This window comes from Phyllobates terribilis, unplaced genomic scaffold (assembly GCF_046119375.1).
Source record: "Phyllobates terribilis strain yellow unplaced genomic scaffold, ASM4611937v1 Scaffold_5__5_contigs__length_657084704, whole genome shotgun sequence".
In the NCBI taxonomy this organism is placed as follows: domain Eukaryota; kingdom Metazoa; phylum Chordata; class Amphibia; order Anura; family Dendrobatidae; genus Phyllobates; species Phyllobates terribilis.
In genome coordinates this window covers 87,447,232-87,472,432 of record NW_027362765.1, presented here as the reverse complement: position 1 = coordinate 87,472,432, position 25,201 = coordinate 87,447,232, and the positions used below count along the sequence as shown (strand labels likewise).

General features: G+C 42.6%; 1 protein-coding gene across 2 annotated transcripts in view; it reads left to right on the top strand.

The window, feature by feature from the left end:
* Positions 1 to 25,201, top strand: part of ABCA5 (ATP binding cassette subfamily A member 5) — a 113,867-nt gene that overhangs the window by 67,800 nt on the left and 20,866 nt on the right. For both annotated transcript variants that reach the window (XM_073682525.1, XM_073682526.1), the window contains 10 exons: positions 4,455 to 4,545; positions 4,628 to 4,767; positions 5,824 to 5,943; positions 18,152 to 18,350; positions 19,207 to 19,376; positions 20,562 to 20,689; positions 20,839 to 20,976; positions 22,834 to 22,947; positions 23,149 to 23,319; positions 24,117 to 24,230. In XM_073682525.1, coding sequence (XP_073538626.1) covers positions 4,455 to 4,545; positions 4,628 to 4,767; positions 5,824 to 5,943; positions 18,152 to 18,350; positions 19,207 to 19,376; positions 20,562 to 20,689; positions 20,839 to 20,976; positions 22,834 to 22,947; positions 23,149 to 23,319; positions 24,117 to 24,230 — 1,385 coding nt within the window. The remainder of the gene's footprint in view (positions 1 to 4,454; positions 4,546 to 4,627; positions 4,768 to 5,823; positions 5,944 to 18,151; positions 18,351 to 19,206; positions 19,377 to 20,561; positions 20,690 to 20,838; positions 20,977 to 22,833; positions 22,948 to 23,148; positions 23,320 to 24,116; positions 24,231 to 25,201) is intronic.

Sequence of the window (25,201 nt, the reverse complement as noted above, 5' to 3'; positions counted from 1 at the left end):
AATTCTTGCTTTTAATATAACTGCTTGCGGTCAGCGAGTAGAAACATTCCTGTTTGCAACCAGATTTGTAATAATTTGGCCCGGATTTTTCAAAGCCGGCGTGAAAGCTTTGAAAAGTCGCCTGAACTGTCAAAATTAGTGGCGAAAATGCCGGCTTTCTTTAACTGGAGTAGCATTTCTGGTGAGGCGCACTCCATTGAGAAGATGCGCCAAATTCATTAAGTCACTTGCCCCTATTTTAATTAATTCGGCACTGAGCCCTTCATTAAGACTGGCATGCACAAAACCAGTCTTAATGAACCTGCCTTATATTTTCCAAATTGTTTCTAAGCAAATGAAAATATTTTAATTGCCATCCAGAGACTGAAAAGCCCAGACCTCATACTTCGCACAGCTGAGGGTTTGCTACAGTTGTATCCACTGTAAATAATTTAGTATGAGCTCCGATACAATGTACCAGTCTATGGTCACATAGGATAATGCTCAGAATGTATACAGTTGTAAGAAACCTCACCCGTGATGTTCACATGGATCTCAGAGGATGTTCCGGAGCGTCATTATTTCATTTGCTCCTTTTTGTGGTTTTCACGTTTTTTATTTGCACCTTATTCTTCTTTTAATTTCTTTTTGCTCTTTTCCATTGTAAGCAGGGTTTGGGGTGTTCAGATGTTTCTTGCCTAAGTCATCAAATGCAACTCTTTTAAAAGTTGCTCAATTTTTTGCTCCAGTGCCGCTCTTTTCCCCTCCCAGAGTCTGAAATTTTTGCACAGATTTTGCAGCATTTTAGCCGGACATTCAACTTTTTGTGCTTAAAATTGCCAAATAGGTTAAAGGGACTCTGTCATCAATTTTTTGCTGTTATCCAAAAGCAGCACAATGTAGGGGCTGAGAGCCTGATTCCAGCGATGTGTCACTTGATGGTCTGCTTGCTGTCATTTTGTTACAAATCACAATTTTCTCTGCTGCAGATCTAGCAGAGCCTGTTGAGCCTTATATAACCTCGCCCACAGCACTGATTGGCAGCTGTCTGTGTACACTGTACGTTGACAGAAGGCTGCTCGGTGTTGCTGGCGGGGTTACACAGAGCAGTAGGGCTAGGAGGCACCAGGCAACTAGTTCTGTAGTGATAATCTCCTGCTGATAAAACACTGATTATATTGAAACAGGAACACACAGCCCAGTAAGTGACACATTGCTGGAATTAGGGTATCTGCTCTCAGAAAACCTGCTAACATATTTAAAGGCAAAAATAAGGAGCATTTTTATTTTCCGCAAAAGTCATTAACCACGTGTGCGCCATTTTGAAGAATTTGAGTCAAAAAAAAATTCAACGAATGCCACAAGCGAAAAAAAAGAAAAGTGAAAAAGAATAAAAACTGAAATAATGAATCGGGGTCAAAGTGTGTTAAAAAGTTTTAAAACTTTTCGAGAAACACAGTTAAAACCTGAAAAGTTACTAAAAGGAGGCCGGCTTTCTACACAGCTATTTTCCGCTGTTATCAGTCAGGTGTATCATGTCCTTCACTGCATGAGAATCTGCGTAGGAATAATGCGAAGCAAGCATGGGTAAAATGAAACCATAATGTTATTACCTTGTGTGTTGGATATCACTTGAGATATGTTAAACGTTTTCGCTAATCTTATAAATTACTGTTTCACACGTTTCCCGCATCCATCCGCCTGTTATTAGAATCAGCACAACTGCACCTTACAATTATCGCCACTTCCCTATAATTATACCCCGACTCGCGTATCATTATATTACATTACTCCCACGTAGACCCTCGTTGTTACCTGCTTCCAGTAATTCATATCACTGTAATAAGAGGAAACATGTCATTTCCTCATCATGGAGGCTGGTGGATGAATGAATATGCATCTATACCCCTCTAGAACTTCTACACAATGTCTTCCAGATGGCCGGATTACTGCCTTAAAGGGTTATTTCCGTCTTCAGAAATAGGTATTGTCGCATAGTACTTGTAAATACAAGCAATTTACTGCTTATTAAAATTTTCAGCCGTTCCTAAGATATTAGCACTTTTCTTTTGTTTACAGCTCGTTGCCTTGGAGACCGACCATCGCTGGTGTACAGTAGAGCATGCTCAGCGTTTACAAGCTTTATATATTTTGTTCTGCAGCTCCTCAGGATCGCTTGAGTGCAATGTTACCTTTTAATCTTTTCAGAGCAGTGCTCACAAGTCAGTCTGCAGTGGTGGTCGGTCTCCTAGGAAACTAGCTGTAAATGAAAAAAAAAGTGTTAACTCAAGAAAGGTTGCAAATTTTTTAAGAATAGTAAATTGCAAAAGTGCTTGTATTTATGAGCTCTACCCAACTATATCCATCTGTGAAGTTGGGAATTAATACCTTTGCGACTATATAATGTAAATATATTCATACGGATTCATGGGTGTTTGGAGCGGGCCCTGGAGCTGTGCTATTCAACTTGCGCCTGCCTCTAACAGAAGCGACTAGGGCTTTCTCTGATTGCTGCTTAACCACTTATATGCTGCTGTCAATCGCTGTCAGCGGTATTTAAGTGGCTCAGTCGCGTGATATGACTATTCTGGCGTAGTGCTCCCCCAGAGCTGCAATCGAAGTTTACTGACGCAGTGCCATGGCTGTCAGGGGCTTGTAGGTTCAAATCTTCTACGGGGTCTAAAAAAAAGGTAAAAAGGAGGACAAAATGTATATAAAAAAAATTCTAAAAGCTTGAATTTTCAAGTTAAAAAAAAAAGGAAATGAAAAATATACATATTTGGTATTGTCGTGTCCAAAAAAGTCTGATCTATTAACATCTAAAATTAAATAATCCATATTATAAATGTTTTCATTTTTCCTGCGCAATGAATGCCATAAAAGCAAACCCTAAAAACTAAGACGGAGTCGCATTTTTTTCTTTCTGACAATCAACTTTTTCCAGTTTTTCATTGCATTATATGGTAAAATGTATGATGCCACTCAAAAGTACAAGTCCTACAAAAAAAAAACAAGACTTCATGCGGTTATGTCAATGGAAAAATAAAAAGGTATGGCTCATGGAAGGAAAAAAAACAAAGCGTAAAATAAAAAGTGTGCAGGAGTGAAGGGGCTACATGCACTTTCTTGTGTATCCCAGGTGTCTCCATGGATGGAAAATGCGAGTTATACAATTTTCTTGACCTGGCTGTTAATAAAGCTTACCATTCATGTTACACCCATATATTTCTTCTTGTAAAATGTCATGTAACTTCACTTTTCCATTTTGCGCTATGTGAGGTTTAACCCCTTAATTCTGCCAAAATGTATATTACAGAGGCCCCTTTTTAAGGTGCTGTAACAGCTTGGCTCCTTCTCTAATGGCCATGATTAGAGGATCCCCTGTCCCAGCCATTTAACTATTTGATCACCTTGGTCAATAGTTACCACTCAAAGGTGGCTACTTCCTTTGATTTGGGTCATAGACAAGTTCAGGCACTTGGGCTCCCTTGTGCCCTCAGCCATGAGGACCTAGAAAGGACCCCAGAGTTGTCAGTACACTGCTGTTATGCCACATTAGGGTCCCCCATACACATTAGAGAATAATCTGAACTTGATCTTGATGGTACAAGCTTTCTGTTATGTGTATGGTGGCCACCGGACCAGAACCCTGCCAACCTCCTCCTTCCTGCCGGGATCCTTGGCACCTTTTCTAATTAGCTAGCAAATCACAAGAGGCGTAGGGGATGTCGGCAGGCAACAGGAGGTTTGCATGGCTCTGGTCCAGCAGCCACAGACTACTGACGTGGCTTCTGGACCAGAGTCATGCAAATCTTCTTTTTCTCATAATATAAATATAATAAAAGTAAAGTATCAAAAAAAAATTAAGTCCACAAAATAATCACTTACATGTAAAAATTGTAATAATTAAAGAGGACATTCTGTAGAAAATTCAAACTTAAAAAAAAAAAATCTGTACCTCTATACCACCCTGAAAAAAAAAATGTCTCCTGTAAAAACCAAGACCTCATGTAGTCACGAAAAAAAAAAAGTTTATCATCTTAGTTTTTATCACAAACTGACTATGTAACCCAGAACCGAAAAACTGGGCCACCATACATATTGGTATAGGTGCAACCTAGCATAAAAACAATACAGACATTATTTTGATCAAAAGAGCGCAAAAGCCATCCAATCGCAGAAAGATGTCTATGTAGCTTTCCACAGACGGGTGCAAATTACAGTCAGGCTCTATTTTGAGGCCTGCTTGCAGATAGCGAGGTGAATTACTAGAGTTAGGGACCATCCTGATTGGGAAAACTTTCTCGCGGTGGGATGGCTTTTATGCTTTTTGGATCAAAGTAATGTCAATTTAGTACCCCATTTCATTTACAGGTACTACTACTATTTATTTACTTACTTACTGCAGAGTACATTTTTTATTGTTTTTATTCTAGGTTTCGATTATGTAACTCTCCTACATTTTTCCATTTCAGACCGAAAGGCTGTGATATCACAAGGAGCCCTGAAATGCGTGGGATCCTCCCTCTTCCTGAAGAGTAAATGGGGTGTCGGCTACCGCTTAAGGTAACTTCAGTTTTAAAGGTTTTTTTGTGATTTTATTTTATTTTTTTTGTCTCGTACAATAAGCCAAGCTCTGTCTCCTCAGCATGGACATAAAACCATCCAGTAACATAGAAGCAATTTCATCCCTGATCTCACAGCATATCCCGAGGGCGACGTCAATGCTGCAGACAGAGAATTCTCTCATTTATGCCCTGCCATTGAAAGATGTGGACATATTCCCAGGTACACTGGGGAACATGATTAACCAGATGATTATGTCCGGGGTAGTGCATTCCAGAGAAATGGTGCAGCACAAGAAAAGTATTGGGAGACGGGAGTGGGAGGTTCAGATTATGGAGGATGATAGTCTAAGATTATTATGGGTAATACTTGAAGGGGATTATATAGGAGGGGGGATATTGAATTGGGAGATGATACTGGAAAGTGGGGAGAGATCAAACAAGTGGGTAGATTGGAGCGGGGGTAATTCTGTGGGGATTATTTTGGGTGCTGAAATGGTACTGAACGGGGGATTGCACAGTATCTGAAGTAGGTGCTACTGGAATGGAGAAGGTAATACTTGAGGGGGGATTATACAGGAGAAGGGGATATAGGATGAGGAGATGACACTGAATGGAGGATGGTAATGAAGGTGGGGGAGATAATACTTGAGAAGGGATAGAAACAATACTAAAGTGGAGGAAAGGCAATACTCTGAGAAAAATTTTGCAGAAGAGGGGAGATGGTATAGTGAGGTTGATATTAGAGGAGAGTATACTTAAGGGTCAGATGATACTGTAAAGAGGGGAGAGAATACCGGGGGGAAATAGATGATACTTTAAAGAAGACCTATTATATCCTGGGAAACTCCATGAGTTAAAAGAAGACAAAAATAATAAACATTTCTGAAATATATATAATTTGGAAAAGCAAAAAAAAAAATACTCACAATTTAGTAATAAAAGCTCTACCCCTTTAAAAAAGGAGGTTGGAATTGGCTCTCCACTGTCTCAGTATCTGGAGAGCTATGTGAGACTTCCTGGCTCTGAGCTGGGAAATACCACTATGTGGGGGAGACTGTAAACAGAGGGGAGATGTAAAGCAATGTAAGATGGATTCCTGTGTATTATGAAGCAGCAGGAGAAGGAGGATAGAAGAAACAGCTACAGAAGTAAAGCCTGTAACAGCTTCTCCTCATTGTGTCCCTGTGGGCTATGTGTATGTAGTGATAGAGGCTCATATAAATTATATAGGGGTAGAGGTCCTAGAAGTCCGAATAACAATGATTTTGTATTTCAGGATTGTTTTCCGCTCTGGACAATGATTGCAGCTTAGGAGTGATGACGTACGGCGTTTCTATCACCACGCTGGAAGACGTCTTTTTCAAACTGGAAGCGGACACTGATGGGGATCATACAGGTCAGTAATCAATAGTGATTACTGCTGAGCACAAAGCTGCCATGGGGCTCAGGCCTCACGACCTGGGACTTGGATTCAATTCGTGTCATGAGCTTCAGCAAAGCAGAACCTAGAAGTGAGGAGGACTGAGACTGGTCTGGCAATTTAAGGGTTCGGTCTGCTTTTTGATCATTTAAAGATCTGGTCTGGGGTCTGATCATTAAGAGGTTTGGCCTGAGCTATGATAATAACCAGGTCTGTGGTCTGATAATGTAGGAGCCCTTATATGGCATCTTTTAATTTAGGGGTCTGGTCTAGAGTCTGATAATGTTGGGGTCTACATTCAGGTCTGATTATTTAGAAATCTAGTCCCTCGCCACTTGCAGGAAGAGGCAGAGATGTAGCAGTGAGGCTGGAACAGTATGCTCATAGAACACTCACCATAACCCCCTAGTAGGCAGAAGTCAGGATCAATCCTACAAGGGCCTCAGAGAATGTCCCCAACAGTATCCAGATACACCCCTTTTCCCCCAGCGCAGGAAGAGGAAGATGATGGTTCCCCTGAAAGGGCTGCCCATACACAGGAATCCGCTGTTGTGTCCAACCCTCCTGTGGGAAATAAAAATGCTCCTGACAGCGTACTAACATGGGAAGCACCCTCATTGATGGATGTCCTCACCGCAGTCAATATATGTAATGCTGCTCTAATTACACTGGCAGGCCAGGTGGGATGTATACAAGATACCATCTCCATAATCCGTCATGATGTACAGAAGGGAGCGGAAGGCTCTTCCTCCTGTCCGCAGAGATGTTCAGAACCATACTCAAGCTGTGGCGGCTCTGTTTGCTTAAGCAGATGACCTGGATAATCGACTGAGATATAATAACATTAAAAAAAAAAAAAAATTTGAGCTTGGTTTAAGTTGATATACATGCAGCACATAAATGCATGTTTCACAATGGCCATGAATCAGAAAAAACTAAAAGAAGCAAAATGAACAAAAACCTAGCTGTAAATAAATAAAAAGCAAGTGCATTTAAATGAAATAGGGTTCTTAGTAACACTGTTTTTGATCAAAAATAGTATATAAGCTATCCCATCATCGACAAGGTGAACCCGTTCGGGACGGTCCTATACTGTCTAAGAAAAACCTTACCATGTGTCAAAGTTGACCTCAGTGTGTGAATAAGGGCAGAGAAAGGACTGAGTCCCAAACTGTGAATACCAGCCTAGACAAGCTTCAAATGTATTATCCAGCTCTAGGAAGGGAGGCCACACCCAGGTTTGCACAGAATGCAAAAAATACAAAGAAAAAACACAAAATTTGAGCTTGGTTTAAGTCGGTATACATGCAGCACATAAATGCATGGTTAACAATGGCCATGAATCAGAAACACCTACAAGAAGCAAAATGAACAAAATGAAAAAATAAGGCTAGTTGGTGTACCAGAAAAGGCGGGTGAGGGGGAGGTACCTGGACAGGTTTTTTTGGAAAATGGCTCCTAGGTACATTTGGGAAAGAGGTCATCACGTCCTTGTTCGCTGTGGAGATGGCACATCGAGTCCCTACAAGACCTGGGCCAGTGGGTAGCCCTCCCAGACCTATCCTAATTAAAATTCTCCACTATAAAGACAGAGACATTATACTAAGGAAGGCAAGGGAGAAGCAAGATATCCATCTTGGTGGGCAAAAGATCTCAATATTTCCAGACTTTTCCGTGGGAGTTCAATGCAGATATTAAAAGGAGAATAAGGGCGCTGGGACTACAGTATTCTATGATTTATCCTGCTAAATTAAAAGTGGTGGCTCTAGGTTCAACTTCATTCTCTGAGAATGAGAACATCAGATTCGATAGAATGCGAGGCCCGAGAGGACCTGAATTACACACACACACACATTGTGGTAGACCGATCACTCGGCTGCTCGGTAGACACAAGTACGCGGTCTCTTTAAATTTCTTGTTGGTTTATTAAAATGCAGCATAAACCAACACATAGAGGCCATAAAAGAAAACACAGCCCTCTGGGCAAAAACAAGAAAACAAAACAAAATGGTAATACAAAGCACAGTCCTTTTGGTTGCAGGGATCTAGCTGCTCAGAGTTCAGCAACTCCTCATGGTTCAGGTCAGCTCAACACAAACATGTCTGGAGTTCCTCTCTCCAGACCCACTGAACCCTCAGTGCCTCTACTGGCCAAGTATTTAAACCCCAGACCACACCCTGGGATGGAGCTATGCTGAATGGCCTCCCACCCGCACTATAGCCATTCACAAAAAACCAAGCACTTTAAAAATGGCTGATTAACCCCCTCAGCACATATCATGCAGGATAATACTTCCAGGTTTCACATCACTGAAGCTAATAGCCTCAGTGAAACATATCTTCTCTCCTGCACTCTGCCAGTGACTTTGTCACATATTTTCCCCCTCTGCCCAAAGTCGGGGTTTTGGCACCTTCACTATCTAAGCAGGGAAGTCTTGATAGGGCATCTGCATTACTATGTAGTTTCCCTGGCCTGTGCTCCACATGAAAATTAAAATCTTGGAGCTCTAGAAACCACTAGTCACTCGGGAATGCTTCCCCTTCCTTTCCTTCATCCATAGAACTTTCAGACTAACAGTATCTAAGGGTGTCAACTGCCCACTTGACAGCCAAGCACTCTTTTTCTACGATGGCGTAGTTCTTCTCACAGGCAGAGTTTCCTGCTTAGATACAGGATGGGATGTTCCTCCCCATTCATTTCTTGGGACAACACGGCTCCTAACACGACCTCTGAGGCGTCCATCTGGACCTCAAACTCCTTATTGAAGTCAAGAGCAATCAAGACCGGCTGCTTCCACAGGGTGAGCTTCAATTCCTGGAATGCTTTCTCCGCTTCAGCCGACCATTTGGAGTTCGGTTACGGCCAATTTTGGACAGCCTCCACCTTATTTACTTGCAGCTTTATTTCGCCCCTTCCGACGATGTAGCCCAAGTATTTTGCCTGTTCTTTCCCCATGGCTTACTTCTTTGGGTTTATAGTAAACCCTGCTTTCCTTAGCACATCCAGTACCACCTCGACCTTCTGTAAATGACTTCTCCAATCTGAAGAATATCACAATGTTATCCAGGTAAGCTGCAGCGTACTTTTTGTGAGAGGCTAGAATCCGGTCCATGGCCCTCTGGAAGGTAGCTTGGGCTCCCTAGAGACCGAACGGCATCCTGGTGTACTGAACGCCCCCGTCAGGAGTAGAGAAGGCCATCTTCTCCTTTGCACTTGGGGACAGGAGGATTTGAAAGAACCCTTTCGTTAGGTTCAAGGTGGTGATATATCTGGCTGACCCTAACCTCTCAATGAGCTCACCGACCCGGGGCATTGGATACTCGTCAAACTTTGACACCTCATTCTGCTTCCTGTAGTCATCACAGAACTGCCATTCTCCGTCCGGCTTCGACACAAGGACAATGGTGCTGGACCAGCTGCTTTTTGACTCCTCGATGACACCCAGGCTTAACATTCTCCTCACCTCTTTGGAGATCACCTCGCCGCGGGCTTCGGGAATCCGATATGGCCTCTGATTCACCCTCACATGCGGCTCCATCAAGATTTAATGCTCGACCACCTGCGTACAACCTGGCAGCTCCGAAAACAGGTCCCGGTTCCGCTGAAGCAGTTCTCGGCACTGTTGCTTCTGAGCCTGTGACAGAGTGTCTCCCACTGTGACATCCTCGACTCGGGCTTCAGGATGGGCCCCCAGGCACGTAGCTTCCACTGGTTCTCTGTCTCGCCATGGTTTGAGCAGGTTAATGTGGTACACCTGATATGGCTTTCTTTTCCCTGGTTGGTGGACCTTGTAGTTGACGACCCTCAACTTCTCATATGGCCCTTGCCACTTGCCAAGGAATTTACTTTCCACCGTGGGGAACAACACCAACACCCGGTCTCCATAGCTAAATTGTCTGTGTCACCAACCGATTGTAGACCCTTGCCTGGGCCTCTTGGGATTGAAGGAGGCTTTCCTTACAATCGGGATCACCCTCCCGATCCGGCCTTGCACCTGGGCCACATGCTCGATGACTCTCCGGTGGGGTGTTACCTCAGCTTTTCATGCCTCCTTCGCAATGTCCAACAGTCCCCGAGGGTACCGTCCGTAAAGCAACTCGAAGGATGAGTACCCTGTAGAGGCCTGGGGAACTTCCCTAATGGAGAATAGCAGGTAGGGGAGTAGGCAATCCCAGTCTCGGCCATCCTTCTCCATGACCTTTTTAAGCATGGACTTTAGGGTCTTGTTGAAACTCTCCAACAGGCCATCCGTCTCTGGATGGTACACTGACGTCCTGAGTTGTGCAATCTGGAGAGCCTTACACAACTCCCTCATCACTTTCGACATGAAAGGAGTTCCCTGGTCTGTTAGGATCTCCTTTGGCAGGCTTGTCCGGGAGAAGATAAGTACCAACTCTCGGGCTATGCTCCTGGCGGAGGAATTTCTCAATAGTACCGCCTCTGAGTACCGTGTTGCATAGTCCAGCACAACCAGTATGTATTGGTGACCCCTGGCGGACTTGACTAAGGGCCCTACAATGTCCATGGCAATTCGGTCAAACGAGACCTCTATAATGGGTAATGGAATCAGGGGACTCCTTAAGTAGGACACGGGAGCAGTTAGCTGACAAGTAGGGCAAGACCGGCAGAAATTAACAATGTCTCGGTGACACCCAGGCCAGTAGAACCTCTGCAGGACCTGTTCTTGGGTTTTGTCTACTCCCAGATGCCCACCTAACACATGCGAATGGGCCAAATTTAATACCCTACGTCTATAGGTACCCGCCACCAACTGCTCTATCACTTCCCCTCTTGGTTTTGTGACCCGATAAAGCAGCTCCTCATTTAAGGTGAAATATGGGAACCTGGTGTCAGCCCCCCAGCTCTTGAGCAACCCCATTTATCACAGTCACTTTGTCAAATGCACCCTTCAATGTAAGATTCTGCATTTGCGCAGTACCAAAAGTCCCCCCAGAGTCCACCAGTTCAAGAATCTCATCCTCATGGGTCCCTGTCTCGCCCTTGTCGCCAGACACACAGGGGGAACTCCTCTGCCTCTGACTGTAATGAGGATTCTTTATGGACTAACCGGCTCCGGTCTGAGTTAGTGGGTACCCCCGCCTTTCCCCACAAGTCCCAGAACAGCCTGAAGTCCCGTCCAATTATATCCGGGTGTAACAAGTCTCTGACTACCCCGACCTCATGGGACTCAGTACCACGGTTCATTTTTATAGTCACATGGGCGACAGGGTAGTCCTTGGCATCCCCGTGGATACTGTGGACGCCCACATGTTTCCCAGGGATCAACTGGTGGGGGAGGGTGGCCCTTAGCAGAGTCATCAAACTCCCTAAGCCCAAAAGTCTCGACACCAGTACCCCATTTATGGACACGGGACATGACTGTGACCCTTCACCGGGCTGATAGTCCACACTGCAGGCAGTATAGGCATAGTATGAGCACCACCTTCCTATGCTGCAGTCCATTTGTTCAGAGGACATTGGACAACGGGCAATGTGTCCAGTACCATGACACCTCCAGCAGAGCAAGTCTTTACAGGCAGCTTTTTGTAAGCCCTCAGCAACCCCTTGGGACCCAGTTATGGCTCTACTACCCCTCTTTTGGGACTCGGGCTCCCCCTGAGTAGCCCAGCATGGGGATGCAGCACCACCCGACTTCTTTAGGGACCTCTCGACCACCTGGTATCTTTCTACAAGGCCGACCAGGTCATCCGCATTCTGGGGGTCTCCCCGCGCAACCCAGGTCTGCACCTGCGTGGGAAGGGAGTGCACAAATCTGTGCATGACCACCCGCTCGACCATCTGGGCCGGAGTGGAGGACTCCGGCTGTAGCCACTTCTGTACAAGATGCAGAAGGTCGAACATTTGAGAGCGAGGGGGTTTGTCACCATAACACGCCCAGTGGTGAACCCTTTGGGCTCTGACTGATATAGTCACTCCAGCGGGTTCCAGTATTTCAGTTTTTAGTTTAACACATTCCTGGGCATCTTACAAGGCCAGGTCATAATAAGCCTTCTGGGGCTCACCAGTCAGATAGGGGGCCAGCACCGCCGACCACTGCTCCGGCTGTAACTTCTTCCACTCTGCCACACAGTCAAAAATGCCTCCACATCATCGCCCGGGGTCATTTTTTGCATGGCTTGTCTTATCGCTTTCTGGACGTACAAGTCATCACCTGGAGTTGGGGGAGGGGCTGCTTGTCTCGCACGAACCGCCTCTGCGAGCAATTCCATCTGCTGCTGCTGTCGGAGCTGGTCTTGTTGTTGTTGTTGGTGGATCTGTTACAGTAGCAGCTTGCTTGCCTCCTGTTGAGCTTTCACCAAGTGCTTGATCAGGTCCTCCATGTTACCTGGCGATCTGGCCCGCACTTCTACCGCCACCTGTGGTAGATCGCTCACTCCGCTTCACACGAAAGTAAACACAGGTACACGGTCTCTTTAAATTTCTTGTTGGTTTATTAAAATGCAGCATAAACCAACATTGAGTCCATAAAAGAAAACGCAGCCCTCTGGGCAAAAACAGGAAAACAATAAAAAATGGTAACACAAAGCACAGTCCTGTGGTAGCAGGGATCCGCCTGCTCAAAGTTCAGCATCTGCACATGGTTCACATCAGCTCAACACAAACATGTCTGGAGTTCCTCTCTCCAGATCTACTGAACCCTCAATGCCTCTACGGGCCAAGTATTTAAACCCCAGACCACACTCTGGGATGGAGATATGGTGAATGGCCTCCCACCCGCACTATAGCCATTCACAAAAAACCAAGCCCTTTAAATATGGTTGATTAACCCTCTCAGCACATATCATGCAGGAGAATACTTCCATATTTCACATCACTGAAGCTAATAGCCTCAGTGAAACATATCTCCCCTCCTGCACTCTGCCAGTGACTTTGTCACTACACACATACATTCATATACATGTATATGGGTTGGCCAGATATACCTCTAATAATAATGGGGGACTTATGCATATTTGCAATACTGGTAAAGATAGGTTACCTGGGGGCGATGGCACTTTATCTCTCTTCGGTAGGCTTATTAGTGAGCTAGGCCTAATAGATGTATGGAGGGAAAAGTTTCTATCTTTAAAAGCATTCTCACGTGCCCCCTTGACATTTTATTCCCTTTCAAGAATAGATATAGTGTTATGCAATTCTTCTATATTAAACATTAAGTACTCCCCTAACTCAGATGTTAAGATTTTGGCTAAAGTTCTCACAGTAAGACTTAACACAGTTAGAACCTCTGTAAACCACTCGGACCAGGCGGGCTTTATGCCTTCTAAATCTACAGTTATTAATTTACATAGACTATTCCTAAATATACAAGCATCTCAGGAGGATCCAAGAAATAAGGCTATTCTTTCTCTAGATGTCACTAAAGCCTTTGATAATGTGAAGTGGGGATAGATATTTATGGGCAGTTCTTAAGGAAATGGGCTTTGTTCCTAATTTCATTAAATGGATTAGGATTCTATATAAGACCCCAACCACTAGGGTAAAGGCTAATGAAGATATATCTGACACTGGAACCAGGGCTGTGGAGTCGGTAAGCCAAACCTGCGACTCCGACTCCTCAATTTCCCTTACACCGACTCCACGACTCCGACTCCCACATATATTGCTTATATTTAAGTGAAAAATTTATTGTAGTACAATGTGAACATCAGACATTTAATTATTTTTATGATACAATAATCAAGATATTTAGATAGAATATAATGATGGCTAGCTGGAGGGATAGATGAATGGATAGATGGATGGAGGGATAGAGTGTGATACACAGATGACAGCTACATACAGCAAATAGTACATTGCGCATATCGCACATATAGTTCACACACATTGTACAGAGAGCACATAATAATCACCTACAATATTAGCATTAGTTACCTTCCTGTGACAGAGATGAGCAGTAGTACTTTCACTTTCTCCAGCTCGGGGCCCAGGAATCAGATCCTGTGCAGGGAAGGCACCCCTCCCCCTTCTCTCTCTGGTGAAGACGGCAGAAGACAGGACAGAGGAGGGGAGATTGCCCCCTGCAGTCTGGAGCCAGTGCAGGACGGGAGCACTGCAGCCTACAAGGGAGTTTTGATAGGTGCGTGCCCCTGCTTCTAGGGGGGGAGCTGCCCCCCTGCCCCTCGCTGGCTAAGGCCATGATTCACACTCAGCGTTTTTGCGGATCCGTTTTTTGCAGTAAAATGCAGTGTCTCTGGGCATCCCAGCAAAGTCAGTGGGTTTCAAGATATGACATTCAGACACATCGTTTTGTGAGAATCCGTTTTTGGGCTCAAAAACGGATCCTCACAAAGAATGAGCATGTCAGTTTGTTTGGCGTTTTTCTAATCTGCTTTTGCTATTGTAAACATTATCTATGAGCTCAAAAACCTTTCAGGTGATGCGTTTTTTTAAAAAGCTGATCTGCTTTTGCAGCTGAAAAACGTATCCTCAAAAAACGCAGCAAAAACGCTGTGTGTGAATGTAGCCTTAGATCAGGAATAGAACAGCCATTTATAGGACATTTCATAACTTTCCCAAATTCCTATGAAAAAATGTTCCCCACAAACTGCATTGAACTACTGCACCCAATTTATTATATACTAGATGGTGGCCCGATTCTAACGCATCGGGTATTCTAGAATATGTATGCGGCCAACCGGGCACGACTAATCAGCGAAGCAGTGTTTAAATGGGTTGTGCACTACTTTAAATTAACCCCCCAATGTATCCCCCTGGGGCCCCTAATGAATTTTGTAATTACGTCATGTTGTCAATACTGCTTGTGACAACATCGCTGACCACGCACAGCCAGCACGTAATTCCCCCGGCTGCGCCAATATCGCGGCCGGACCAATCAGCGACGCGGGATTTCCTGGACGGACAGACAGACGGTATAAGCCGAGTATATAGTAGATTTTAGTAGTCAGAGTCGATCCATTTTATACTGACTCCGACTCCACCAAAATGAGCACAGACTCCACAACTTTGACTCCGACTCCACAGCCCTGACTGGAATTACATAGGGGGACAAGACAAGGTTGCCCTCTGTCTCCACTACTCTTTGCCTTAGCAATCGAACCTCTAGCCTGTATTATTAGAAAAGCATCATGAGATAGAAGGCTTTAAATGTGGGCGCAGGGAAGAAAAGATTGCATGATATGCGGACGACCTGCTTTTATTGGTTAAAAACGTTAATACCTCACTTCCTGTTGTAATGGATGGTATTAAGAAATCTGGGATATTTTCCAGATTGACTATAAACTGGTCAAAATCTGTTTTACTCCTGTTGGATAACAGGGACACTTTGGTTCTGGAGGGTATTTCAGATATTCCAGTGGTATTCCAAATACCTGGGCATTCACATTACAAAGAAAACGCTGGACTTTATATCCTTGAATCTCATTCTTTTAGTGACTAAGATGAAGGTTAAGTTAGTGCCTTGGGAAAACTTCTACTGTCAGCACTGGGTAGAACGAATGATGCCTTGCTTTCAATAGGTTCTCCATAATTCTCCCATATGGATTTCCACATATTGGTTTAGAAAAATGCACAATATTTTCAGGGACTTAGTTTGGAAGAAGGGCACTCCTAGAATTACTATAAATTGGAAAAGCTGCAATTACCTAAAGATCGGGGGTGGTGGTGGGGGGGATTGGCGCTACTACATATCTGGGGTTATTTCCTAGTTTCCCAATTTCAACACTTTACAGGGTGGGCCCTGGAGGGGACACATGAAGCCCTTACTTCAGTGCTAAAAGACATGGTGGTGTGGGGGAGTGAAAATTTGCTAAAGCTTTTAGAATCCCTTAAATTTAAGGATGCTCGAGACCACTCCCTACTTTATTCCTTATACATAAAATTTGGTGGACTTGTAAAAATCTGTTAGGAATGAAGACCTTCTCTAAATACACCCCCTATTTGGGACAATCCCTGTCTAAAGGAGATTCTACATTTGGAGGGATTTGGGAATTGGAAAAGACGGGCTAAAATATATGTTCTATGTAGATGGACATTTCTGTTCATTTGATCATTTGAATTATTATTATTTAAAGGCCTTCGGCCCGATCTTGAACCATGGCGACTTGGCGGATGAATTATCTGTGGGAAGATCGATCTCGTGCAAGCCTAGATAGGTCCACCAGGGTCTTCTCCGCCGTTATCTTGTTTGTATCAAGGTTGCTGGTCTTCCTCTTCACTTTGTTCCTTCTATTCGTCCGACCATGATGTCTTTCTCCAGTGATTGCTCACTTCGTATGATGTGTCCAAAGTAGGCAAGTCGTAGCCTGGTGATCTTTGCTTCTTCCTCTTCACTTTGTTCCTTCTATTCGTCCGACCATGATGTCTTTCTCCAGTGATTGCTCACTTCGTATGATGTGTCCAAAGTAGGCAAGTCGTAGCTTGGTGATCCTTGCTTCCAGTGACACATCTGGCTTGATTTGTTCCAAAATTGATTTGTTTGTTCTTATTTCCATCCATGGTATTGATATCATCCTTGTCCAGCACCACATTTTCAAGGCGTTGATTCTTCTTCTGATCATTTGAAACAAGAGTTCAATCTGAGCAACTGAGTTTTTTAAATATCTACAACTAAGACATGCTATTAAAACTCAGGAAAGTATCTCGGACCTTACCATCTCATATGATAGGGTAATAGACTAAGTGGAATGTGCTAAAGCCACTAGGGGGTTGATTTCACTACTACATAATTCTTTGTTGCTGAAAATTCTGGGAGATCCCATGGCCTTGGTTAAAGCCAGGAGGGAAATATTTCCATGAAGGAGTGGGAGTTCATCCTTTAATTGACAGGAAAGATCTCGATTAATACAGCTCAGAGAAGATCTCAGTTATTTTTAGTGCATACAGTGTATAGGACTTGACTCCCCAAGGCATTTTGTAAGATAGGCCTTAGAAGAGATGATATGTGTTCAAGATGTAGGGAAGAAAGAGCGGACTAAATACACATGTTCTGGTCCTGTCTCGAACTGACTGAATTATGGGAAAATGACGGAAAGTTAGTCTTGGAAGTGTTTGGCCTCCAAGTTTCACTTAATCCTAAAACATGTATTCTGGGCCTTGTTGGAGATGAGGTAGGTTCGGCTCCAACTCAACTGGCTATAACCAAAATATTCCACCAATTCAGGAAGTCTGGAAGGAGTCTGATCATTAAAGGGATTGTTTAGTAAAATCAAGTTAATACATTTCTACAAGATAGTTGATAACTTACTGATCGGTGGGGATTCAACCACTGGGACCCTCACAGATCAGCAAAATAGGAAATATTTATGTGACGAGGAACTTTTACCCGATGCCCAACCGCTACTCCATTCATTATTTATGGGGCTCCCAGAAAAAAGCTAAGCTTTAAAGAATGTCCTAGCAGTCGGACTCCCACCGATCAACAAGTCCTCACCTATCCTGGGGATAGGTGATAGGTTGTTTTTAGTGGACAACTTCTTTAAGGGCTCTGCTCTGGGTATGATAATTTAGGAATCTGGTCTGGGTTTTAATAATTTATGGATCTGATCTGGGGGGTCTAATAATTTGGGGTTGTAGACTGGGGTCTAATAGTTTAGGGGTGATCTTTGTGGTCTGATATTTTAGTAGCCTGAGCTGAGTTATGATAATTCAGGGATCTGGTCTAGGGTCTGATAATTATCAGTCTCCAGACCAGGCCCCTTATTTAAGAGGTTTCTTCTGGGCTATGATAATTAAAGGTCTGATAATTTAGGGGTGTAGATTAGCGTCTGATATTTAAGGGGTCTGGTCTTGAGAGAGGCCAGTTTAAGTGTCTGGTCTGGCATTTGATAAATTAGGGTCCTGATTGGCATCTGATAACTCAGGAGTCTGGTCTGAGATTTGCTAACTTTTGCAGCAGGTTTGGGGTCTGACGATGAGTCTGGTGATTAATGAGTGATAACGAATATTTATATTTTTACATTATTCTAAACCATGTGAGAATGAGGAAACATTGGGGGCTTAGTTATTTCTTTTTTTATTTTACTCAAGAGCCGGGTCCTATTTATAATTTTTCTCCTGGGCCGAGCCTTTTCCAGGTAATACCCCTATGACCTGTGTCATCTCATGGCAGCTGACAACTTCTCTCCACCATTATAATTGACAATGGAGCTAGATCCTCATCTACTGTATATATTTACGGCTCATTCTTGCCACTACTCCTCACAGATCACAGCATTTTCACACGGAGAATAGAAGATGACGGAAAGTGGAAATCAACAGAGGAGATTGACCAGGGTTTGCTGACCATGCCCGAATCTCACCCATGCACCGTTAGTGGCAGGGCACTGTGGAGGCAGCAGGTCGCCACCATAGCTAAGCTACACTTTCGTAATCTGCGCCGAGAAACCAAGTCTGTCCGATACGTGTGAGTACTGGCATAGTTTTTTACATTACTAAGTCACTCTTCTACCATGTTGTCATGAGTTTCATTTAGTCTTTTCTCATCTGTGGCTGATTCTGAGAAAGCAAACCACCTACTTTTCACATGCTCCATACACGGCGGGAGCCGGCTATTTATACTGCCAGCACCTGCCTCTGTCAGCAGCGACCAGAGCTGAGCTTTGTCTCTGACAGCAGCAGTTAAATTGTTGGGCTTGCCATGCGCAAGGCAGTTGCGAAGTGCTGATGGGTCGGCTTTGCAGCTGGAAGCCTACTGAAAGCATCTGTCACCCGCCATCTTTGTACTCCCATGACGCACAGGCTAAGATTGTTAAGTTTCCCATATACTATATTTCATTATATAGGGCGAAAGAAGACTCGTAATAGCAAAACAAAAAAAATAAAGTAAAACTTATGAAAAAATAATAATTATATTTTATATTTAAAAAAGAAAAGTTTGCTTTACCCACATGTTTCCCAATTTAAAAATAAAATATGGCTTTATATCTCAGCATCTGTAAAGCTTTATATTTTTTTTTATATAAAATGAATTAACCCATACCGTAAAGAAAAAAAAACAACTCCAGAATTGCTGTTTTTTTTGCTCACGTTCCTCCAAAAATGCTATATAAAGCGATCAAAATGTCATATATAAAATGGTACCAATAAAAACTACAGTTCGACACGCAAAAAACAAGCCCCCACACAGCAACATAAAAAAAAAGTTATAGGTCTCTGAAAATGACCGCTGTAAAAACAAAACCTGAAAAAGCAATGGCGGAATTTGCAGCTTTTGATGAACAGATACAGAATCTTTGACATGACATTTGCTTCTCTTTTAGGTCGCTCTTTCTCTTTCTGTTCTTAGCAGTCCAGGCGGCGATAAATATCATTCACTGGTACTACCACAAATCCTCCCTGGAGATCCGCCTCTCGCCTAATCTGTATTTCCTGCGCCCAGGACAGAAGAGTCAGAAGTATGTCACCAGTCTGCTGGTACAGAGCTCTACAGGTAATGTGGAGATATAGCGTTGGCAGCGGTGTATAAATGGACGACTTCTAGATGCCTTAGTCCAAACTGACATTTTTTGATGGGTCTAGGGATTAATCCTGTTTTTCTAGTGAATAAAAAAACAATTTGCTGTTTTTATCATTGAACCTACAAAAAATGAGTATTAAAGGGGTATCCACATCTTTTAAAGAAGGGGTCGCCTACTTTTCTTTTTTGTCCTTTTTTTCCAAGAGCCATATAATTTTTTTTTGTTTCTTTTTTTATACTTTTTCAGCTCCTCTTTTTTTGGGCAGGACAAGTTGTAGTCAGGGCTGTGGAGTCGGAGTCTGTATAAAATGGACCAACTCCGACTCCTAAAATATATAATAAATTGGGTACAGTAGTTCAATGCTTTTTGTGGGGAATATTTTTTCACAAGAATTTGGGAAAGTTATGAAATGTCCTATAAATGTCTGTCCTATTCCTGATCTAAGGGTCTGGACTTTTAGCTGAGATGAATCTGTGCTACAGTAAATTTATCACTTAAACATGAACCATGTATAAGGGAGTCAGAGTCGTGGAGTCGGAGATGGTGTCATGGAAATTGAGGAGTCGGAGGTTTGGCTTACCGACTCCACAGCCCTGGTTGTAGTTTTGTAATAACTCCATCCATTTTCCATAAAATGTAATGGCAAATGGGGAAAAAATTCCAAGTGCCTTGAAATGATAACAAAATGACCGAAACGCAATTCCATCGCTTTTTTGGGGGGTTTATTTTTACAGCGTCTATTGCGCTGTAAAAATGACCTGGTAATACCACTCAGAGGTCAGTAGAAGGACCGCAGAGCTGCGGCATTCCCAAGATCAGTGGGTTTCGCACTCCTTAAGAAATGACGTATGTTAGCAAGAGAGTGCAAGGCTACAAGGGGATGCAAAACTATCAGCTTGGCACCCCTTCAAGATCTTTAGAGTCCCTAAGGTTTCACCGCCGCTTATTATAAAGTGATGGTATTTCCTATTAATTGTGCCATTACTTTTCAAGATGAAAATACCCATTAAAGGGTTTGTAAGTAAAATGAGACTAGTTTGACTAATTGGTTAATGATGTAATTGACTATGACTGATCAATTCCTGTAATAGTGGCCACATTGGTCGTCGACATTGTGTTGATCTCTGTAGCATATATGTTTATATCCGTACTTTTAGGTGACAATATAGACAACTTAATAGACGCCCTGAGGAGCCAGAAGATAAAAGTGGAAATGATGAATGGGAGCGACTACATTTCCGTTGCGCCGCACAATGGGGCCCTCGACGTCTCCAGATCAGGAAAGGTATGAGGGTGTAAGTGAGCAGAGTTGAGCTATGGACATAAGATTTTATATCCCTAGGTCAGATATAGCTTTACACCTTGTACTATATGTGTGTACAACCTTCCATCTTGATACTTTTCATTGTCCACCTGACCTTGTGTTTCTTCTAGTACTTCACGTATGAGGCCATATTTAATAGCAGCATGGTGCACTCTCTGCCTGTCCTCATTAACACCATCAGCAACACTCTGCTGCGGCAGCTGCACGTGAATGAAAGCATCCAGGTGTGGAGCAGCCCCTTCCCTCAGGTAAGTGCTACAGCCATATCAGGCCTCTTTGATGCTCATACTTTTTGTTGCCTGATGAATTTCATACAATTTTTGGAAATCTTCAATGAAAGAAAAAAAATGGGCCACTCGTGGTTAATGTTACTGTACCCAACCTATCTCAAATAGCTACACCAAAAAAATATATACTTTAAATGTATAGTAATTTTATAAACTATAGCACCATAAAAAAAATTGTATGAAACACGTATAACATGTATAAAGGTGGGAAAATTCAACATAAGACAGAGAGACAGGGGCCAGATTGTACAGTACATGTGGTGCAAAAATGTTAATACATTGGTCAAGTATAACAGCCCAAACAATAGCCAAATGCATAAAGCTTAGAATAGAGAGATAAGAAAGTAACAAACGACAGTGACAAGTGCAAATATCAATAAATATAAAGGCTTTTCCGCATCCCGACATTTGTTTCGCTCGTCCATCTTTCAGGGGAATAATCTATAAAGTACCGATCCAAAAGGTTTTCTGCATCCCAACATATGTTTCGCGCGCGCGCTTCTTCCAGGGGAATAAGTAATAAATTTAATGTATCAATCCAAAAGCCTACCTGGATGCCGATTTTATGTTTCGCTTGCACTTCTTCCAGGGGCATAAATATAAATAAATATAATGTTCCAACCCAAAAGGCTCTCTGCATCGAGACGTATAATTCGCTTGCACACTTTCAGGGGGATGCAAACGAATTGTAAGTCAGGATGCAGAGAGCTTTTTGGATTAGTACTTGCTCTGTGCCTACCAATCAGAAAAAGCAACAGGGATCCCGATAGATACGTTTCTAGAGCCCTTGTCCGACTACCGACTAGTCTGCTTCAGCACCGCCCTGCAAATCATTTTACCCAATTCTACCACCAGTCCCCCTCTCAAAAAAAAAAAAAACACAACAAAAAATTCCCAGAACCAAAGTGACCCCGAAAAGTTACATTTTTATAGTATTAAGGCAAAGGATTTCAACTTACCCTGCCAATGGTGCATGTTGTACTTTGCAGCAGCGCAGGCTGCAAAGTTTTTAATCTAATTGAGGTCTACATGGAGACATGTTAGTTAAGAAATTGATTTTTAAAGTCCAAAATTCATCAGTTAACTGATATGTGAAACAGTGTAAGGTAAAAATAATTAAATACCCATATTGCTTTTTAGTCAACCCAACTCCCCTAAAAATTGTCCAAAAAATTGATTAAAACACTCTATGTACGTCAAAATGGTACATAAAAACAACCAATTGCCACAAAAAATAAACAATAAAAGAAAATAAATAAAAAACACAAGCTGCTCTCACACAGCTCCATTGAAAAAAAAAAAGAAGAAAAAAAATATTGGTCTCAGAGAAAAAAAATAATAATTTTTCACAACTTAAATTATTGCTAAAATAAAAAATAATTCACTTCTTAAATAAACTTATACAAGTTTGGTAACGTTGTAATCATAGTGATCTGGATAATCATGTCCGCAGGAAACTTTTAGGGAACAAAACAAAATCCAAAGATCAACTGCAGAATTGTGGGGGCATGGGTTTCACCATTTCACAACACTTGGTTGTTTTTTTTTCTTGTTTGTTTTTTTTTCAGTATATTATATGGTAAAATGAATGATGTAATTTAAAACTACTACTCATCCCGCAAAATTTAAAAAAAAAACATATGGCTTTGTCAACTGAAAAATAAAAAAAGTTATGGATCTTGGAAGGAGAGAAAGGTGAAACAAAAATATAAAAAAATGAAAAATCCTCGGTGTTATAGGGGCTAAATACACCGTTGTATATAAAAGCCATAATATAAGGATATGCGTAATAATCCTACCCCATGTTTATATCTACAGGAATATTTAGAGATAACATTTAAAACCACTCTGTATTTCCTGGTCATTTACCTGGGGATTATCGCTGCCGGCATGCTGCCTTATTTTGCAATGGAAAACACATACAACCATAAGGTGAGAATTCTTCTTAGCGTGTACTATTTGTAGCACAGAACAGGTTTGAAACCTCTAGAAATACATCTGACTGTTACTATTCACCCACAGCATGCATATGATTGCATACACAGGTCAGCCATGCACCTGCAGACTATTGCACTTTGTAAATGAAGACGTGCTGCATGATCAATGGCTAATACATATCTTCTTCTCCACAAGGTGAAAGCCTACACCCAGCTGAAGATGTCCGGCCTCTACCAGTCCGCCTACTGGGTCGGCCAAGCTGCGGTTGATTTGCCTTTGTATTTTATCATCCTCGTCATAATGTTGGGGACCTTGTTCATATTCAATAAAGGAATCCACCTGTATGTAGGGACATTTTTCACCCTGGTAAGATTAATGTTTTCCTTTTTTAATACATCTTCTCTCTATATTCACATTATTATTGTCATTCCTGCCTTCAGGCTTGGGTTTAAAAAAAAAACCCTTCGTTTTCTGAATTTCCAGCCAGATTTTGGAAGAAAGTTTGCTAAGACTTGGTAATCTATATACCAGTCTTAAAGGGATTATACAGCACTTTTTTTTTTTTTTTTTTTTACAATGTGCGTAAGTTGCTAACTACCTACCTGTTGTGGCAGGTGCCAATCTTTGCCGACACAGAGCGGCCGCATCAACAGGGCAGCAACTTATCTTCTCTGCTCCGTCGACAAGTGGTGTCATGCTGTTTGACAGCTGGCTCCCAGCTGCCTAACTGCGGGGAGCCGAATGTCAATCAGCATGACATATGAAGTCAAGCCCTGTACACAGAGCAGCCCAGAAGAAGAAGAGCAGCTCTGTTGACGTGGAGAAGCTGCGAGCCAGCGCCTGGTAAAACAGCAGGTAGTTGCCTTTATTAGCAGTTACCTGCCTGTTAGTTTTTAGGCCCATGCAGTCCTTTAAGCCAAACTACCCTAGAGTGAAATTCATCAAATTTAAAATGGTTCCTGCACCTAACTCCGCTCAGTGTCGAAAGAAGTAAAGCCTTGCAAATTTTACCAACATTTGTGTCTTTTCTACTCCAGAATGCTCTGTAAAACTCTGTTAAAAATGCCCCTTCTCCATTGCGCTCAATCACTCATTTCTATGTTCATCAGATCAGAATATTCAGTGTGTGTTACGCCGCAGTGACTTTTCCCTTCTGTTCTCAGATGTTCTGCTTAATCGGCTTTGTTCCGGCCTCTGTGCTCCTCACCTACGTTGTATCCTTCACCTACAAGCAGATCAGCGACACTCGGCAATGGTGGTCAATATTGTTCTCAATGGTACGTCGTGTGCTGGTTACACAAATGTCAGACATTTTTATTAGGAAAAACTAAATAAGCCACTGCCTGCACAAGAAAACGGTCGCTGTGATCCTCCCCAAAATCAGAAGGTTTGGATGACAGTTATCTAATGTGTATGGGCACTTTAAACTGAATTTGCCAATAAATATAAATGTCCTATGTAGCATATGATATACAGTGGTGGCCAAAAGTATTGGCACCCCTGCAATTCTGTCAGATAATACTCAGTTTCTTCCTGAAAATGATTGCAATCACAAATTCTTTGGTCTTATTATCTTCATTTAATTTGCTTGCAAGGAAAAAACACAAAAGAGAATGAAGCAAAAATCAAATCATTGAACATTTCACACAAAACTCCAAAAATGGGCCAGACAAAAGTATTGGCACCCTCAGCCTAATACTTGGTTGCACAACCTTTAGCCAAAATAACTGCGAACAACCGCTTCCGGTAACCATCAATGAGTTTCTTACAATGCTCTGCTGGAATTGTAGACCATTCTTCTTTGGCAAACTGCTCCAGGTCCCTGATATTTGAAGGGTGCCTTCTCCAAACTGCCATTTTGAGATCTCTCCACAGGTGTTCTATGGGATTCAGGTCTGGACTCATTGCTGGCCACCTTAGAAGTCTCCATTGCTTTCTCTCAAACCATTTTATAGTGCTTTTGGAAGTGTGTTTTGGGTCATTGTCCTGCTGGAAGACCCATGACCTCTGAGGGAGACCCAGCTTTCTCACACTGGGCCCTACATTATGCTGCAAAATTTGTTGGTAGTCTTCAGACTTCATAATGCCATGCACATGGTGCCAGAGGCAGCAAAGCAACCCCCAAAACATCAGGGAACCTCCACCATGTTTGACTATAGGGACCGTGTTCTTTTCTTTGAATGCCTCTTTTTTTTTTCCTGTACACTATATGTTGATTCTTTTTCCCAAAAAGCTCTACTTTTGTCTC